Here is a 20,270-nt window from a genome sequence, read left to right on the forward strand (position 1 = left end):
CCGGCCCAAATACCAATCTGGCATATCAGGTCCCTAGTAAGATCTAATTTACAGATTTTGTGACATTGGACAGCTCAAGCAATTCGTGATGCACGGATTTGATTCGTTGGATCCGCTATCACCTGATACTGACTTTATTGAGAGGATCAGGTATCGGCCCTGATGTGACCCATTCACACTAAATACAGTTTCTTTGTCTGTGTCATTATAAAACAAAGTGTGTTCACTATCAGTTACATTCATTTAGTCAAGATGGACTGTTAAGTTAGTTTTTGATGCCACAGCCATATCTTGCCACATGTTAATTTACATTAAGATGATCCCAAAGAGTTTCATGGACTGAGGCATGCAGACTTTGAAGTCAGGGAAAAAGACAGCTCTGATAGCTGATCGGTACTGATACCCTGAGAAAAAGTTGGACTGGTTTATCCCTTCAAAGAGTGTCAGGAGTTCAGATTTAACCCTTAAGGCAATCTCCCCCTCACCAAATTATTTTCATTTCGACCATGTGGTTCTCCACTACCCCACCTGACCCCAATAAGGTGTCAGTGAATGTCCCTGTTTTGTATTTCAAAATATCAGAAGTCAGATTTCTTCTATTTTCTCTGATTGACAAAGAGGAGCCCTTATTCATCATGATAATGAAGCGCCACTCAAGGCAACAGAGCATCCGCAATAACATCTGGGCCTATTGTTTTTCTCAATGATCTTCAGTCTCTCTCGCAGAATTTTTTTCACCATTTTGAAGTCATGGGATGATCAGGAATGTCTGCCAGAAAAAAAGGAACAAAGTGTCTTTTATGTTTGTCTAACTTTTTTTACGTTCTTCCAAGTGTCTGTTTTCAAGAGCTCGTTTGAGTGTTCCCGAGCTGTCTGGTTGGCAAGATGCCTCCACTGCAGTGCCACCTTGACTTACTGGGCTATACTGTTTCCCCTCATCACTCAGTGTTATGAGTCAGCAGTGGGGCTGCCGTTCCATCAACTGAGGGCAACATGCTTCCTCAGACAAAGCGAGACAGACATACAGAGGGAGGGAAGCAGTGGGAGATCGTGATGATAATGATGTGTGTCTCCACGGGGGGCTGACACCTCTGACAGCATGTCAGCAGGGCCGTCCCAGATACCACCAGAGAGGGAGACAGGCAGGACACTGCTTTCCAATGGTTGCTTCTGAGAGCCTGTCAGGTGGGTATGGTATGTAGGATGACGAAAGTAAAGCAGAACATATGTGATTTAAACTGAGGGGCATACAATATTAAGCGGCAGCTATGATTTTCGTTTTTGTAAAAGGCCATTAAAATGCGTAAAATAAATGTTCTTGTTTGAGCGGTAAGTTGGCTCACACTAAAATATCTTATCAATCAGTCATGGTTCCCAGATGATGAACCCATAATACTATGGCGATCCCCTGACTTTTCCCAACTTTTAGGTGGCTTGTACTGAAATTTGATATCTTGCTACTAGTGACATTTTTTTATCCAGTCACATCATCAGGTCAAATTGTTACTTTGTCCAATAGAGTGCTGCAGGAATGAGTCCTCAAACCCAGATATGAGTTAGCATTTTTGCACTTTTTAAGCTTTTACGTGGTTGCTAACAGGTGGCTAAATGAGACTACAAAATTTCATCACGGCGAACAATACTCCATCTTTACGCCACATGAAGACATGCGTCCGTGGTGTACTTTTGTTCATAGCCTAACTTTTTTGCATTTTAACTTCTGGCAATTCCAATTGGCTTTTTTTTCAAAGACACCAATGTTATGCCAACTTGCGGGTTGGCATGAAGAAGTACATCATGCCTGCAGCACACAATATTTTGGTTATGACCAAAAATCGGCAACGCGACTGCAATTCCCTCTGTTGTACTTTGTGTTTATTGCTTATTACAAAATGTTAACGTGCTAACACGCTAAACTAAGATTGTGAATGGTGCTATTATACCAAACATTGTACCTGCTAAACATCAGCATGTTAGCAGTCATTGTGAGTATCAGAGCATGCTGATGTTACATATTTTTTTATACTTAATATTTTTTTTTTACACCAGCAATTGTTAATGACGGTATCTGATTTGTAATAGAGGTCAAACTGGTATAATCCAGCAGCCGCTATTACAACAAAGCAGACGTGCTGAAGGCAGGATTCCGATAGCTGATAATGTTTAATTAAACGTAACGTCAGACTTTATTCCCCTGCAGTCTTTGACCCACAGTCTGCTTCTTTGGCTCCACTAAAGAGAAGCTTTATGTTTAAAAGCTTTAGTCTGCTGCACCTGGCCCTTGGGCTGAATCCCTGGCAGGTTTAAGTGTTGGAGCACAGCTGTGAGGGGCTTTTTTGGCCTGCGAAGACAAGACAGGGCCATAGGCAGATTTCCCATGCTCATCCCTCAGCAGCCAGCCAGCTAGCCAGCCAGCCAGTCAGGGATGAGAAATGTACGACAATAATTCAGTCAAATCCAGGAGTTAAACGCGAGCAGTAACGGCCTCAGCTGCGCGCAGTTCACAGAGCATCAGAACAATCCAATCAATCGTAGACTGCAATTAACTTCGTTTTGTTTGTTTCGAGAACAAGGGTTTCATGGTGTATGTCGATAGATCCGCAGAACAAATTAGCCCTTGTATACATATACTAGAATTAGCTCGAAGCGCAACAGGTCGATAACATGCTTTATCATCATCTATGGACGTAATTTGTTTTTAGCTTGCAGACTCAGAACTTCATTACATTTAGAAGTTTCCTCAAGAACAACATTCTAAACACAATCCTTTCCTCTCTCTTTGTTCTCCCAGCTGGAGTGTTTGTTTGTGCATACTCCTGACTGAGCTATGAAAGTGCAATTTGCTGTAATTGAATGCAATGAGGTGCTTTATTATTATCTCAGCCAGGAGATTATGTTTTCGGTTATGCAACTGTTTTTGTTTGTCTGTCCATGGCTAATCTTGAATACCGTTGAACCAAACTAATCAGCCAAATACTTTTTGTGCTCATTTATGACTGTATGCTCAAGGAAGGGTTGTCTTTCTTGTGATTCACACTTTTTGAAAAAGTATATAATTGACTGTTTTATACTATCATCGACTGCTGACTCCTCACTACTCTTAGCCAGCAGTATAATTATCGCTGAGCAAATGACAAACTGAACCAATCCCAGAGATATAGGCACTGGCGAAAAACATCATTTATTAAAGGGTTATTTCGACCAAGCCAAAGTTGGTGATTGTTGTAACAGTGGAATAACTAACCAATATGGTTTTGATGAGGTTTTTTGTTTTTGTCAAGTTTAAACAAAGTGGGTTTTACAATGAATTAACAAGTCAGTTAAGCTAGCCTTAGTTCGGTGAAAGAGAGAAAATTGAATTTACGGTATAATAAGAAGAATAGGTGTAAGAATATTTCCTTAACAGAGCCAGAGAGCAGCACACTCTACCTTGCTTAGCTTGCAAAATGTACATGAATATATATATGGATTGCTTTTTAATTGGGCATCAACTTCGCGTTTACACACATATTGTCGGAAAAAATAGACTTGAAGCGTAAATAAATGCTTCAGGATGCAGTTAAACCAGTGAGAGCGAAAATAAGAGCGATCTTTTGAATGAGACGTGTGACTGAAAAAAGCGTCTGTTTGCGGTCAAGATTGGGGTTTAGATAGTTGTGGTTTATATTCATTCAATCAAACATTACAGCAGTGGTTGTTTCAGGCACACCTGACATAGATCTGCGCTTTTCTACTTGCAGGTGTGACATGGGTTTATTTATGTGGAGAAAGGCTACCGAGGGGCCAGATTGAGAGGCTTGGTGTTCAGGGTAATCTCTCCTCTGTCTCTGCCTTTGCGTCACTGCCATATGCCTGTCTGATATCAGCACATGGTAAGCAACATACTCTTATCCGGTTGTTATTTGTGTACCTGTTTATCCTGCTTCTCTTTCTATCTGTGCATCCTCCTCTCTCTCAATCCCCTGCTCCCTCAGTCCATCTGTTGTCAGAAGGATCCTGAGTATTTATATTTCTCTCTGCAGAGGGAGCAGGCCAGCGCACTTTCCCTGCATTCTGCATTCAAACACATAGACAGGAGGGCATCCGATATCCTTCCCCCCGCTTTCCCCCAGGTCATGAAAGATGTAAAATTTTAGGGGAGACGAATAATCTTTCAGGAACCTCGGAGTGGCCCCGAGGGATCTCCGCACTTAAAGCGACAGATTAGCCTCGCGAGTGAATCCCACACTCTACCGGAGGAACTGTCTTTTCATCCACAAAAGATGCCTCTGTGACATTCTATTATTAGCAATATAAACTAAACGTGGCGCTTATTGATGGCCCGCGCTGCAGGAGTTGACTCAAGCGAGACATCCATACTCCCTCGGAGTGTTAGGGATGCAAGTGGATAAAAAAAAAGGGAGAGGGTAGGGGAAAAAGTAGGTTACTGAAGAAAGACCGGCTGCCTCACTCCATTTGTTAGCAGGAAAACACAAGCACTGGCAGGGTGCAAAGTGTACAGTGTGTGAGTATGCACCATTCTGTTTTGTGTTAGTGTGTCCGTGTCAGTGGATAATAGAATTGCACAAAGAACAACAGAAATGGTAGCATATACTGATGCATGTGAGTAGATGAACTGTATGAGGGCACATGTGGTTGCACATTCTCACATGGGTGTTTGCACCCAGTTTCCACCTATGCATTTTGCAGCTGCTTTCCTTATAAATGCATTTGTTTAGTACATGTGCCCTTGTTGGTATGTGGTAGCATTCATGTGTCATAGTCAAGCATCATACTCTGAAAAAACGAGGCCCACCAGAAGGTGAAACACTAACAAAATGCCTGTAGCTAGCTTTAAACTAAGGTATTCAGCATGTCAAGAGATTATTTTAGCACCCTTTGTCTACCAGGGGTGCTGTTGATAACCAAAAGGATGATGGGATGGGACAAGGTTCAGTAGATGTTAGCAAGCTAATGTTAGCTATGTGTAAGCAAGTAACTGTAGTTGGCTAAGGCACTTGTTAACATAATAGCTAACTGCCTAGCTTTCTGATGTATCCCCATTCTACTATAATATAGGTTGCGTACTGTTTTTAGCTTAACTTAGATATATAGTTAGCCTAAAACTGGCATTTGGACAAAATGCTTTCTTCACATATAACATTAGGCATACAAAAAGTCAGAATCCCACAGTTTTCCTATTCTTCCACATCTTATTTCCTGTATCCTCAGTCTTTTGGTGTCGCACAACACAGGCATTTTTCTGTTGTTTGCTAGCAGACAAGGGTGATGAGGAGGCACCTTCACGCAATACAAAGTCAACGGAGAGCAATGAATTGTTTTCCCCTCCATTGCAGGAAGTGACTTAGGGGCTCTGTCTCTACGGTCCCGCAGAGTGCCAGTGTAACTGTCGGCACTTCTCCTACGCCATTCCGTGTCTTGGCAACAGGGAGTGTGAGGGAACCAGTGTGAGCGGGCAAAGACCTCCCCACCCTTCTGCTTAACAAATGATGCAGAACGGGCAGGCAGGCGAGATGATATGACTTCTTTGTGACAGCATGGGGTTAAAAAAGTGGGTCATAACATAAGGAAATCCCCATATGGAGGACCCCCACACCCTGCTGGGCTCTGCCTTCACTGCCAGTAGCCCACAAAAAAGTAACCCAGAGCCCAGAGCGAGAAGCCTGGAGGGGACAAACGCTACTACCAGCTACATGCAGGGAGGTTTATAAGGAGAAATCTCTGCCTTGACACAGATGGTACATTCTTACAAGTCATATGTCACATGACCAGCATTTTTTGAACAGTTAGTGTTAGTCACAGCAATTAAATCAGTTGGTGAAACAGAATTTTGTAATAGTTTAAAGTAAAGCAAGATTGTTGCAGTGATTTGCCTGCTGATTCGACCATAATCCAAATTGATTGTTGTTTTGGGATTGGTCAATAATCTACAGAAAATGGAGCAAAACTACAAATCACAGATCAGCTTGTGTGTGAATCAAAGGGGTGAAAGGAGAATGTCAAGAATCCTGGAAAACAAGACAGGTCAAAACCAGGCAAATCACATACAAACCAACGTTCATCTCAGATCTGAGCACTAAAAAATGTCAGATATCAACCAATTTCAGCGCTTTGGGATAATGTGAAAACGTCCATTTCTAAATGGTATAACCAACATCTAATATATAACCCATGCCCAAATGATCCAAATGATGATTTCACATGATTTCATCTTCTTAAGGTTAAATGCTATGCAATACTGTTATACATTAGGCTTCATCTGACAAGCATTTTTGCAAAGTATGGCAAAAATGACTCATACACATATTTTAGTCAAGTAAGTCTGAGCTCCGATAGCTGAAAACTTCTTGTCCAGAACAGAAGAGAGGTCATTCAGACTAACATTTTTTTTTACTCTCGAGAATCACAGCTACATTTTTTTCAGAAACATACACATTTGTGCGCACACTTACTGTACATACATAGTATCACTGTGACATAATCTTTCTCTCTCTCTTAATTTTTCTCCTTTGCATGCACACACTCACACACACACACACACACACACACACACACACACACACACACACACACACACACACACACACCAAACACATGCTCACACACACTTTAGCAACCTGCTGCCTCATACTCATGTCTTCCCAAATGAACTAAATCTAAACTGGTTAATTATGAGATTCATCGCTGTTAGCACCTGTTAGGTAATTAATGCCAATCACTGCCTTCTGGGAAGAAAATTATCCTCCATAAAAACACGGTTTAGCTAGCATCACTCTCCAATTCTCCCTTTCCTCTCTTGTTTCCTCCTTCCTTTCTCTCTTCCATGCTCATTACCTCCAACAACCTGTGTGCCCTGTGCCTGCTGTTAGCAAATCATCCCGGAAAAAATAAATAAGCATCGCTATAAACAAATGCCGAAGCGTTGGCCGCGCTCGTGGATAAAGCGGACTTGGAGTACCATCAACCACAGATGGGCAGACAGAGTAGGAGTGTAGACATTCCGATGGAGAAACCTGAGATGTCAGTTAGCAATCAGAAAACAATAAATAATTCAGGGCCCGGCTAATGCTGGGGATGGTAATGGTGGTTCTGGCCGGAGTGGTGGCTGGCAAAGGAGAGCTTGCGCTGCAGCTTCATGACTGTATTTTGATTTTGATTTGATTCAAACCAATAGTATTCAATGAAATTTTTAGATGTGTTGCAAATTTAATCAGAAGTCAACCACTTGATATGAAAACCTTCACTCCAGGGTTGCTGCAGCTGAAGTGAAGGATCCAGCTAAGGGTACTTCAGAATGTGTTTGATTTTCTTCCCAGAACTGATATTGCTACATGTCTGGCAGGTTGCAGATGTGTACTGTAAACATGTGTTTCTGAGGATAATGATGATAATCCTCTTTACAAACACTGTGCATGTATGAAAGCTGCAAACTGTGCTATTTCCTAAAATTGGCTATTGGAGGTGATGCAGTTAAGCATTAATTAACAATTAATGCAAACACATCATAAACAAACAGATGATCACCTCGGCGGCATATATTGCGCTATACTGTTGCTTTACAACACATGAGCTTTTATAGCATTGACAAATTGTAGACAAAGTGAACGTCCAAGAGTTAATTCTTTCAAAGAGAACCGGAAAGATTTGAGAAAGCATTTAAATTGATTGGAAACAGTGCCAATGACATGACATGTGCTGCAGCAGAGGGAGATTTACCACTTGAAATTCATAGTGATTTTTTTTTAACAATGGATCCTTGAATTTTGACAAAATCAGCGTCTCATTTTTGGTCTGCGACCATCAATATTTTAGGTTTTTACAATAGTTTTTACAAAAGTTATATGAAGGTATCACATTTAATTTAACAAAGATACATTGTTGTTAAATGCTAATGCTGTATGTAGCTTATCAAGCTATTCAACTGAATAAAGCGTACACTTTGAATTCCTTTACTAGACAGGGCTGCACAGAGACTTTAGCTCGACTCAATATTTTACCAACAAGAGAGTAATGTAGCTTGTTTTCACAACATAAAACAACTGTGTGGGATGCATTACAATTTAGCAAGGAACCTGGAGATACATGTAGTGGGTCAGGGGAGGCAGTCATACATTTATCCAATCTGTTGTGCAGGCATGGCTGCGTGGAATGAATTATACATCATTTATAGCTTCAAACTGTTAATCTTGGAGTAGAGCCTGGAGAAACAATGTTACACAATCAGAGAGGAGGAAACGATGACAAAGAAGTATGAAAAGGGCAAAGTGGAAGTGGCCTACGTTTGAATACAAACATACAGCTGGACTAAATGACTGGTAGATGGAAGATGGAATTCAATATGATGTTGAAACAACGTGAGGAGCAGCTAAGTGAAATGTTTGTTCTCAAGGCCATACAAGCAGAATGCCACACTTAGGCCTACCTACTGTACAAAAACACACACAAATGCATTTACAAACTCTTGAATGCAAGCATGCACGTGGACATGCATAACGGGATGGGCAGAAACCGGACTCTCCGAACAACCGAACTGTACACAGTATGTACTATGGGAGTTATCTTTATAGTCTACTGTTTTTGAAGATTGGACATTACAAGAACTCAACATGACACAATAGTTGCATTGTAAAAACGCCAATCAAACTTTGTCTTTAGAATGCCAATGCAGATTAAACTTCACAAAAAGAGCAAAACATTTTCTTAAACAATGTAATTGTTAGTTTTTTGTTTTCTGAGGTGTTCCTACGGCTGTTTATCCCGATTTGTAATTAGGCATTGATGTTTTTGTTTTTTTACAGCTTTGAGTACCTCCTCCATTTCCTTTGCTTTGAGTACCTCCTCCATTTCCTTTGTGCATTGTTCGAGAGAATGTTACCAGCACACCTTTTAAGTACTCATACTGACTTGTCACTAACAAACTACGTAGTCAAAACCTGCTGAGACGGTTGTATGGATCTGGGGCACCTTTGTTTTTTTCTTTCAAATAAGTTACGTCAACCAGGGAGTTAGTTTGAATCCTGATCTTTATTCTATTGCCTTATTCCCAGGTCAGTTAGCTTGGTAAGTATAATGTTATTATTACCATAAAGAATAAAAGACAAGGCTATACAAACAAGACCTCTGGAGTAATAGAACAGAAATACCCTATAAACAAGCCGGCAGAAACACAAATTTGATATGTGAGAGAAAACTGTCCTTGCAGAGGATCCTGATGAATAGGGAGAACCTTGTATGTCAGCCTCTGCCATCACTGTATAAAGGTATGTGTGAATGGGGGAATGTTGGCAAGAAGTTTACAGCGCTTTGAGTGGTCTGAAAATTAGGGAGGTGCTATCTGAATGTAAGTCCATTTACGGTTTCCACATTTCTTGCAAGCATGTTCGTACCAATTACCTGTACATATACACAACTCACACACATTCGTGCGAACATACACTGTCCTGTACACACTACAAACCCCATTGTTCACATCCTCCCATCAACCGCCTTCTCATTGTCTCACAGCAACAACAACAAATCAATGACTCACATCTTCGACGTGTAAACTATGCAAGACTGATAGACCTGCCGTATTCACGTCAATACTGTTTGTACATACTTGACGTGAAAAAAAAGACTCTCCGATACTACAGAAAATGGGGACTTTGCAAACAGAGGCGCTTTTGACCAATTTAGGAATGATTTAATGTCAAAGCACCGAACCCTGCAAAGCCCCAACAGTGGAATGTAGCCATTGTGAGTTCAAAGGCGAAACGCAACGGAGAGCTCCGTCCGAATCCCATCTTCTCTGTGTCCTCCCACTTTTATATCAGGAGAGGCCTGAAGGATTGATGGTCTCAGTATAGATCTCCTCACTCCATCTTTCGCTAAGACACTCTCAGCCGCCCCTCCGTAGGCTGCGCTTTTCTTTTCCCACAATCTCTCTCCTCTCATCTCCGGTCCCCCACTTGCACTCTACCCGTATCGTTTTTCTGTTCCCTCACTTTATTTCTCTACTCAGTCCCTATCTTTCAGACTTGGCATGTACGACTACTCTCCGGCAGGCTCCGTATATCAGAATAGTAGGGGGAAAAAAGGCGCTCTCAGATCCACTCTGCTTCCATTTCCCAGGATTCCTGAGGGGGGCTGATTCAATCGCTGCCTGCTGGTGAGGTTGACAGTGACATCTAAAGGTACTTCTCCCACTGGATGCCTGTCTCTTATGCTTCTCTAGAATTACTATTCCTCTACTTGCTGCAGCAATCCCTGCAATTGCCATCCCTTTAAAGTGAAAGAAGAACCTTTCTTGTGTGATTGGAGATGTTTATCATGTTTGCAAAGTCGTTCAGAGTTGTATAATTATAGTCTGCGGGTAGAAGCATTGAATCTGCATGCAGGCGCTCTACATACAATAATACAGCTGCATAAAAGCTGCATCATCACAGGCAGAGTTCTGAATATAATACTTTATTGGGCACCCACCTAAATTAATGTGCTCTCTAATTTCCAATAACGTAAAGCCCGTTGGGAATTTGAAGCTCATTAAGTTGCTTTGTGCACAGACACAGTGGCATGCTGCTTCCTGTGATCTGATGAATAGATACTGAAACGGAGCATTTGCATATATGCATGAGACTGAACACAGTTGCCAATGAAAGGGCAAGAATGCAATTCAAATTCTCATATTGAGTCAATAAGATTAACCACCCATCCAGATTGTGTTTTTTGGCAGGAAAGGGTTTGGACTTGTATTTGTAACATACTTACAATACAGAGGACAGGTAGATAACACCTTTAAAAGATTTCGAAGCCAGACTTGAAAGTCACACTGATGATGTTTTCACTGAGTGTGTTGTCCTAGACACTGAGGTGTTTCTAGCTGTGTGAAGCTTTCACTATCAGTGTCAGGTTATATGTGGACAAAATAAATAAAAACAACATGACCTTTGCTGAAGGAAAAGCTCCTGAAACAGAACAAAAAACCACAGTTGATCTCCTGCTTTAAATCCTCCAAGGAAGGAGATTTGTTGTTCAATTGTATACTCACTCCCAATGTCACAGCACGAAATATATTCTATGTAGGAATCTGAACATGTTTATCGGCGCCTTCAAGACACAAACACACCTCTGCTTCTCTCTGGGGGATAATGGTGAGAATGTCATCTAGAATACGTAACCAAAACAGCACCAGGAGTTTGAATAAAATCACATTCTGTAACCAACTACAGCTATACGAGGCATGGAATGCCAAGAGAAAATGCACCAGTGGCCAGAAGCCGACTGGAGCTTAGAACAGGGCAAATGCTGCACTCAGAAGGGTGGAAAACAAAACTCCTTCTCTGTTTTTCGTGAGTCGTTCCAGGCTGGTGATTTGCAGGCAGGCAGACAGGCACCAGATCTGTCAGAGCGTGAGCCGGGCATCGTGACGCATTTCGCCCAGCCACATGTCCCCTATCCATGGGCCAGTGCCCAGCAGGATTGGGGGGGTGGGGGGCTGTAAGCTTGTCCATGAGCTTGTGTGTTCCAGTGTTTGTGTGTGTCCATATGTATGTGCGAGGATGGGAGGGTGAGCGGGCGGGGACGGCTGCCAATGTGTCCCTACCTCCTCGGGGCACGGTGGCGAGCAAGCCAGGCCATACTGAAGCCCGCGGGCCAAAAGAGAGAGAAAGAAGTGGAGTTGGTGATGTGTGTTGGGAGGGGTGGCATGGATGGCACATGGGGACGGGTGTGTGTGTGTGTGGGGGGGGGTTTCACAAATGTGGCCCTAGCATGAGCTTTCCCTGCCTGTGAACAAGCAAATCTGCTGCCTGCCCCCAGGCCGTGTGAAACACAGCCCTGGAGAATACAAGTGTGTGTCTATATGGAGGTTGTACACGTGTGAGTGCCTTTGGGTGTCCATATATATGTGTGTGTGTGTGTGTGTGTGTGTGTGTGTGTGTGTGTGTGTGTGTGTGTGTGTGTGTGTGTGTGTGTGTGTGTGTGTGTGTGTGTGTGTGTGTGTATGTGCATAAGGAGGATAAAGAGGCCTCAGCACCTTAGGGACATGGGAAGGGATCTGTTGCTTTGGCCAATTCAACCAAAACAGACTGTTCTCTTTCAAAGCCAAGACTTTCAAAATGCACACACATGGAGATGTGACTGGCCAACATACAGCTTCGCTCCTATAATACCGTAGGTGTAATGACATGTGCTGTACTTCAGCCCGGTAGAATGAACTCAAGTAGCCCTTCTTTGACCCAAACTGATTTTAAACTGGATGCTATTGACTATATAGAAGTTAACATTTTACAATGTTTCTCTTCATAAAATTGAACTTTCAGTATTTAGAATGGTTTAGTTCTACTTGTGACATAAGCTACGTTTAAACCATCCACCCATTAATCTAAGCTAGCTCTGCAACAACTAATTGATTATATATTTTTGGGGTAATTTTTGGTAATAAGTTTGATTAAAAATCAATTGGCCAAAGAAATAATTGATAATTAATTGATTATCAATACAGTCGTTGGTTGCAGCCCTAATTTTTGCCAACAATTTAAACTATAAACTGTATCCATTATTTGTTATATATCTGAACTGTTTAACATTTCCACCATTTATCGATTAGTTTAAGATAACTATTAAAGCTGTTCATCCGTTACTTTTAGCTGCCAATTTTAAACCATTTACTTTCAGCTATATCACAATCTGTTACTTTTAGGTAACATTTCTTTTAGATAACCATTTAAACAGTGTATCCATTTGTTACTAATAAGCTATATATATCAGCTACAGAAGGCTGTATGAGCGTTAGCTTATGGATATAAATGGTAGAGTTTTAAATGAAATTATAACTTCTATTTTTCTGTAATGTGTTAAACTACTACACACTCTTTCCACGTACTTCCCATCAACTGCAAAGGTAGCCCCCGGGGTGCAAGCACCCCTAGTTGGGATTGGAATCACTAGCACGCCCCATGAGAGGATAGTTCCCACTGTGAATACCATCAGAACACTGTTGGGAAGTGACAGGAATGTAGATACTAATACTGTCAGCACTACAGAAGATTATTTCCTAGAAACGGTATAAGAGGAACAGTAAGAGTGTGTCATAATAGCAGCAGATTACAGAGGATTCCACACAGCGTAACACAGCTACATGTTAGGGAGCCTAAATAGATTAACAATGCTTCGATTCAGCTCGCTTCAATGTATGTCTGACGGACACAGAGCTTGTTTCTGCTTAAAGGGACATAAGTGTTTCCTCAATAAACTCCCCTCCTGCAATGACAGAGGATGCACGCTTCCATCCAAGGGCCTCTTGAAATTTAAAAAAAGCAAGTATCCCAAACAAAACCCTTGACTTAAAGACTGTGTCTACATTTATCTTCCTTAATAATTCATTTTTGTGTGAATTCATATTCATACAGAAAGTAATCCTAATATTTGCATAAGGCTTGACTCATTCATTTGAACAGTCGATTAAGGAGAGTCAGTGTAGCAGTTAATTAGAAACCAGTGGTGATAACCACCTGTTCAAACATACAGATGGGAAGTCTGTCTGCTTATCCCATGACTGCCTGCGAGTGCTCTATCATTACACATAGCCAAATGTAAATGAGTCTGAAACAGATGACGATAGATGGATGGAAGGCTGCTCATCCCACTCAGGGTTTCACCGAAGCACACCACAGGTTATGAGCATACGCAGGCATGTATGATGAGCACGTTGGTGAACATAGACTCGAGCGTGCACACACACACACAGTCTCAGACGTAATTACCTGTCAAATGCAAGATGTGACTTCCTGGGAGTAAATGAAGTGATTAATATTCGTGAGGAAGGTGGGGGGGAGGAGGAGGTGGGGTTTGGCTGATTAGATGTTAAGATATTCCCCTATCCCTATTGCTTCTTTTATTACAACACCGCAATGACAAGATGGCAAATTACACGCCGGGTGATGCAAAACACTAAGGACAAAAAAATTAGACGGGCTGCAACGCATTAGGGCGCTCTCTCTGCCCGTCAAAAAAACCTCTTTTGATTTCTTTAAATGTCCACAAAATGAGTGCTTGTTCCAATTTACATTACCTTCCATAAAGAATGCTCAGTACCAGGAGCGTGATGCAGCTAGGGGGTATTTTTCTCTTCCCATTTTTCAGAAATCGTTTTTTGACTCCGTTCTCCGTTACAGTCCTCCAGGCCTGCTCTCCCTCCCTCCCTCCCCATGCTACACTGACACCTCCCTGGCCTGAGTGGATGTCGGTCGATGGTCGATGCCTGCCAGCTGTGTGGCCACAGAGCCCTAATAAACAGGAATCTAATGGGGTCCCTGGGCGGCTGAGGGGGCCTCGCATTAAAATAATTAGGCAGAGAGAGCGTGCAGGAACGAGGCTCTTGAGAGGAGGACGAGACACTTCTGCACTTTCTGAGGATCGGAGCCTGTGACTTACTGACTTTTTTCCTTGTTGCTCACTGTAGCCTGATTTGCACCTTTAGTGTAATTTTATTGTCGGAACAATAGCTGTGTGGCACCAAATAACTGCACCAAGATTATTTGTCAGGACTGACAAGCTAGTCAGGCAAACTAAATGGTGAATTGTGCCACAGAGTGCAGGCAAGTATATTATGTGGGGCTAAAGTTACAATATGTGAACCGACATCTTATTGTCTATTAGTTAAGCATGTATTCCTCTAATGGAAGAGCTAACTTCTCTTTTCTAATGTGATTGGTGGCAATTTTGAAAGTTACAGTCCATATCAACAACATATTAAAACCTACAGCAAAGCTTCTTTTGGGGCATGTTTGTCTTGAAAGACAGGATTCTCAGATGAAAACTCTCATTCGGGGTGTTTGTGGCTTGCTTGCTTGCGCTACCTGAAGTCTTTACCTTGTTGCCAAAATAGGATTTTTTGGGGTATCAACTGTCAAAATGGCAGCAAGCTGTATTCCATCACACAAAGACTCCAGTAACAAATGTATTGGCCATTTACAGACACGCACTTTAAGGTAAAGTTTGCATTTTTGGGAAACATTTTTTTGCTTTCTTGTCAAGACTTAGGTGAAAAAAATTGATACCACTCTCATGTCTGCATGCTAAATATGAAGCTAGAGCTAGGAGACGATTAGCTTAGTTTAGCAGGGGGGAAACAGCTATCCTCGCTAAGTAAGATGTCGTTCATCCTGTTTATTTAATCCAGACAATAAAAGAGCTGTAAACATGACAAACTGTGGTTTTATAGGGGGCTATGTGTGTGGGTTACACCCAGCAGAAAAAGTTCAGCACATAACCACAACTTTTTTTACGCCGCAAAAGCCCCGGCTTCCTTGCTATACGCTAAGCTATGCTAACCATCTACCTGAAAAGTGAATAGCACTATGCCTTTAAGTGTATGTATGAAATTGACCAGAAAATGTGTTACAAGAGCATCTGTGTGATTTCTTTCGTAATAGGCAGTGTGAACAAAAGCAAATCAGTTAGAAAGTGGAATGAAATAAACATTTTCCTGAATGGTCGGAATCAACGAAAACTAGCTGTAGATATAGCAGAAACTGTCGCTGATGTGGATGTAGCTGTTGCCCGAGTGACGCCTCCCAGATAACTACCTCCAGCCCTGTCATTTTCTCTCTCGCGGCCTCCCTTTTTCTACGGCCTGCACAGCGGTGTGTGGGTTCACTCGCCGGCGCTCCTCTTTCCGCTCTGACACTCTGCAATCAGATGTGACACACTCAGGGCTCAGATGACAGCTGGGAAGACAAGGTCACACAGTCACCTACTTTTAACGGAGGATATGCACAGCTCCTTTGACAGGCCTGCACAGGGCACACGCATACACCTTCACTCATACACACACACACACACACACACACACACACACACACACACACACACACACACACACACACACACACACACACACACACACACTTGTACACACAGTCACAAGGCTGAAGTATTTTGCAGACAGGGACTTTCCTCGTGCCTGTGCAATCTTAAAAGCAATTACCTATTAAAATTTCATCCTTCCCATCTCAGAATGTTTAGGGAAAGATTATAACTGCTGGGGAGGTAATTAAGCCTGCAAATGGTGAATTGAGTTGTGAATGTAGAGTACTGTGTGTCTGTTCGTGTGTGTGTGTGTGTGTGTGTGTGTGTGTGTGTGTGTGTGTGTGTGTGTGTGTGTGTGTGTGTGTGTGTAGCTGTGTGGGTGGGTTTGGCTCACCTAAAGCTCTTTAGTGTGATACCTCAAATGACAATTACAGGACTAAGAAGTAAAATATTGGTCTGGAGGAATTGTTCAGCGTAGTAATTCACAACCATAAATACTGTTTCACCACTAACTACTTTATTAGATTATACAGTGTGTGTAGCAACAGAGAGATTAGCTTATGCTGCTTGTCAATAACACTTAAGAGACTCACTGGTGCCAGAAACTGTAGCGAAAGTCACCCTGAACTTAGTGCTCTGCTCAAGATGTTGTCAGACGTTTTAATGTAGCATCAATCCAAACAGTAGCACAGCTTTGCAGACAGATACAGAGACAAACCCTCCGTCCTTCAGAGTTTCAGAAATTGCAACCATCACTCCGGGCGCTGAGATCTCTTGACTCCTCACATTGCGCCTTTACCCTCCCATTCCACCTCTCTCCCCTCTTCCTCCCTTAACCATCCCTTCTTTGTCTCTTCAGCTGTTTGATGCTGGGAGTGAACAGACGTGGGATTTTTTTGGAGGATTCAAAAGAAAGTCTCTGGGTTTGGAGGAGACATGAAAGTGTTGCTAGCCGGTTCCATCTGGGGGATCGGTGGTTCTGTATGGTTCTGGTTTGCCTAGCAACCAAAGTGTCCGTTCTTAATATGCAAACATTTGCCGGAGCGCCCATCCTGGATATACATAGGGTCCCCCAACATAATGGGAAAAAAAGTCTCGGGTTTTTGGTATTACTAATTGTTACTTTCTCATTTTTTTGGTACGAATGATAATGATTACGAATGTTCAAGACTCAGAGAAGGGCGTATTCGGAATAGGGGTCTGCTTGATTTTCTCTACCTCTGTCGGCAAATGTATTGATTTAAGTGCTTGAGGGGGAAACCATACAAACGATAAAGCGGCTGTGGTCATCAGTTATTTTACTGACAAACAGCATTCTGTGACTGATTTGGTTTCCTCTTATATAAGCAGCTGGGACTTGCCTGACCAGAGTCATTGATTTGTATAATAGGACAATCTAGCCATAAGCTATAATCAATATGTATTTAGTACCAGAAACAGATTTTCCTGCACAATCCTTCATTATATCTGGACAAACTCCCTTTGTGCGCACATACGAAGGGGCCCTTTGAACCCCAAGCACTCGTCTTTACATTTGCCTCTCTTCTTCCCTTTCCCTTTCTCCGTCTGTGCCCCGCATTCACAGCGGCTCTCTCAGTGAAAAATCGTCTTGCCCTTTTCAGTCTATTTATCTTCCGTTAATCACCTAAAACAAGAATAACACGGTCATATCCAGCAAATCCATATCTAATTCCTCTCCCCTCTGAATCGTCCTCCTCGGCCTGCGGAGGGACCTGTAAACCGATCAGGTGGCTGTAGGGGAGGAGATCCCGCCGGATCACGGAGGTTAATAACATTCCACATGATTATCCACAACCCCTGAGGACTAAACGGTCCAGGGGAGCAGGTTCCAGGTTTGCAAATAGTAATCGCTATTTCACAGCAGTGTTTGTCCTGGATACTCAGCTGAAAGGCCGGCACGCTATCTCATCCCTCGCACAGTGAAGAAGGAAAAAAAACAACAACAACAAAAAAAGACTCCAGTGGAACCCAACCCCTACTGAAAGGGTTATTCATCTCTTTTCATGGCGGTGCCCCCCCGATACCAAACCATTTCAATGAATGCAACCTTTTCCATGAGATGTGCTCTCGTCATGATGTTGATGGTGTCTGTGGGCGTAGTGCTTCATGCTGAGTAGGGTTATGTCACCTTGTCGTTAGCCTGGGGAGCTGCTGTAGGACTACATATGTATCTCATTCCTCGTAAATAGAAGTAGTTACTCAACACTCCCCACCACTTCCTTACATGACCACATCCTGTCTTCCTCTCTACAGAAATCCCAGAATTTCCTGCGGGCTTGTTTTTATTTAAACTCAACTGTGTGAAGACTTCCCACAGGAAACACAAAAAAAGAGATGAGGTGCCTTTACAAAATTAGGAAGTGTACCTTTTAAGAGGCAAATTTGGCATAAAAGAAAACACGTTTTAATCTTGCATGTTGAAAAGGAAATCGTTCTTCTCCCAACCTAAGTGCCAAATATGAACAAAATTCTTGATGCCACTCCATTTTTAATGGAAACTTGCAGAAATGATCTCATCCAACTGGCGCATCTTTCCACTTTTCCTAAATCTAAGACTTTCACACTCAACACACAGTAAATTACTTGGTGAAATGGAATTGATGCATGTCGTTGCTGATTTGCCAATTTCGACTGAGATTTGACCAGCAGTCAGATGGGATTGCGCAGAAAGACAGTCCTCTAACGGTACAGTCGCTATTTATCTCAAACAAATTCATCTCGGATCTGCTTTTTTGTTTTGGCACAAGAAATATGATGCAACTTTGAGAAGATCTTAATGCTGTGTGCTGACTTAATTCCAAGTGTTTATGATGCATATGTACTGTATGCTCGGGTCTGTACATATTTGAGCGTGTGTGTGTGTGTTTGTGTGTGTGTGTTTTTGTGTGGATTCATCTGTTTGATCTTCGGGGTTAAAACACAAAGAAGCTCGGTACTGTAGCAACCCACGGGACGCAACAGAAATAGATGGCATTCATACGCTCTGTATTCTACCGCCACCCTTCAAACTCCCCACCCCCCAATCCCCCCTACACACTAAACACACTACCATCACCACCACTTACTTCCTCACCGACTCACACACACTCCCACTTCCCTTTTTCTCTCTCTCTCATTATATCATGTGGGCATGAACCAAAATAAAACAGTGAATAACGGTTGGATTTGAAAAGCTGCAGAAAAAGGCAGGCAGATATTCTCTTTGTAGCGCGTTATGAAATGGATTGGTATCTGGCCGGCGAGAGATTAAAACAAAACCCAATGCTGTCATTTGAAAGAAAATAGGAACATGCCTGCGGGGATGTGTGTATACTGTATATTTGAGGATTTTCTGAGTGCGCACCATTCAGTGTGAGATACGAGTGTGGTTTTAAATCAGTTGAGCCCAGCTGGCTTGAGAGACTCTTGCATCATTACATCACTCCAGATGATTTTATGAGGGCCTCTGACACCAACCTGGAAACAGCTTTTTCTGCTGACACACACACACACACACACACACACACACTCCTGACCCACACCTCTATACGCCGCTCTACGTTACACACACAGTTCACAAAACCCATTAAAGAGCTTTCAAAAACAAATAACATCACTCACGGAGGTTTGTGGCCCTGGAAACGTAGTGCTGGGAATGCATCCCAAGGGCCTCCTCCCCGCGATACTGCTCACCTGGACACCCGCCCTGCAGCACGTTGGCGACGGCCCTGTCAGACAGGAGAGAGACAGAGAAGGCGGTGATGGATGAGGGTAGCAGACATGAGGAACTGTGCATAACATGGCTAATTCAATTATTCAGTTGGGCTGCACTGCTGTACAATAATCTTTTTATGAAATTTGCAGCCAACTGACAAATGTGATCCCACTGATGAATGGGAAGGAATATTGTGTCATTTGTCCTTTTTTGCAGCACATACACTCCTACCTATTGAATTACACCATGAAGGTGAATACAAGTGTTTTCATTTATCTACAATCATACGATGCCGCCTTTACTCTAGTGAGAGAAAACCGCCCCCGCCTGATGAGAGAAGAGAAGAGTAGCTCACGTAATGTTATTCTAGAGAACAGCGGACGATGGACTGGAGTGGAGAGAGCATGCAGCATCTCACTTTTTCTCCCCCACCCCACACCCCCACACCCCCCACATAAAGACTCTGAATACAAGAGGATGTCATGAGATGCTCTGGTTGCCATGAAACCACAGCCTGAGCGAGAGACATAATATGCCTGATGCATTATTCTATAATTGATTCCTATTGTATACTTCTGATGTGCACAGGGGCAGATGAGGCAAATGAACGAGACCAATGCGCGCTCCAGATCTGTGCGCGCGTAGGCTACTACCGCAAGTCTCTTTGTAAACAAGCGCACTGAGAGAAGCAGGCAGAGGGAGAAAATGAGAGAGAGACAGAGAGAGAGAGAGAGAGAGAGAGAGAGAGAGACAGAGAGAGAGACAG

At 42.6% G+C, this 20,270-nt stretch overlaps 1 protein-coding gene across 1 annotated transcript in view; it reads right to left on the reverse strand.

The window, feature by feature from the left end:
* shisa9a (shisa family member 9a) overlaps window positions 1-20,270 on the reverse strand; it is a 43,649-nt gene that overhangs the window by 22,310 nt on the left and 1,069 nt on the right. The window contains exon 2 of the mRNA XM_054599408.1: window positions 19,411-19,517. Coding sequence (XP_054455383.1) covers window positions 19,411-19,517 — 107 coding nt within the window. The remainder of the gene's footprint in view (window positions 1-19,410; window positions 19,518-20,270) is intronic.

This window comes from Anoplopoma fimbria, chromosome 5 (assembly GCF_027596085.1).
Source record: "Anoplopoma fimbria isolate UVic2021 breed Golden Eagle Sablefish chromosome 5, Afim_UVic_2022, whole genome shotgun sequence".
Classification (NCBI taxonomy): Eukaryota; Metazoa; Chordata; class Actinopteri; order Perciformes; family Anoplopomatidae; genus Anoplopoma; species Anoplopoma fimbria.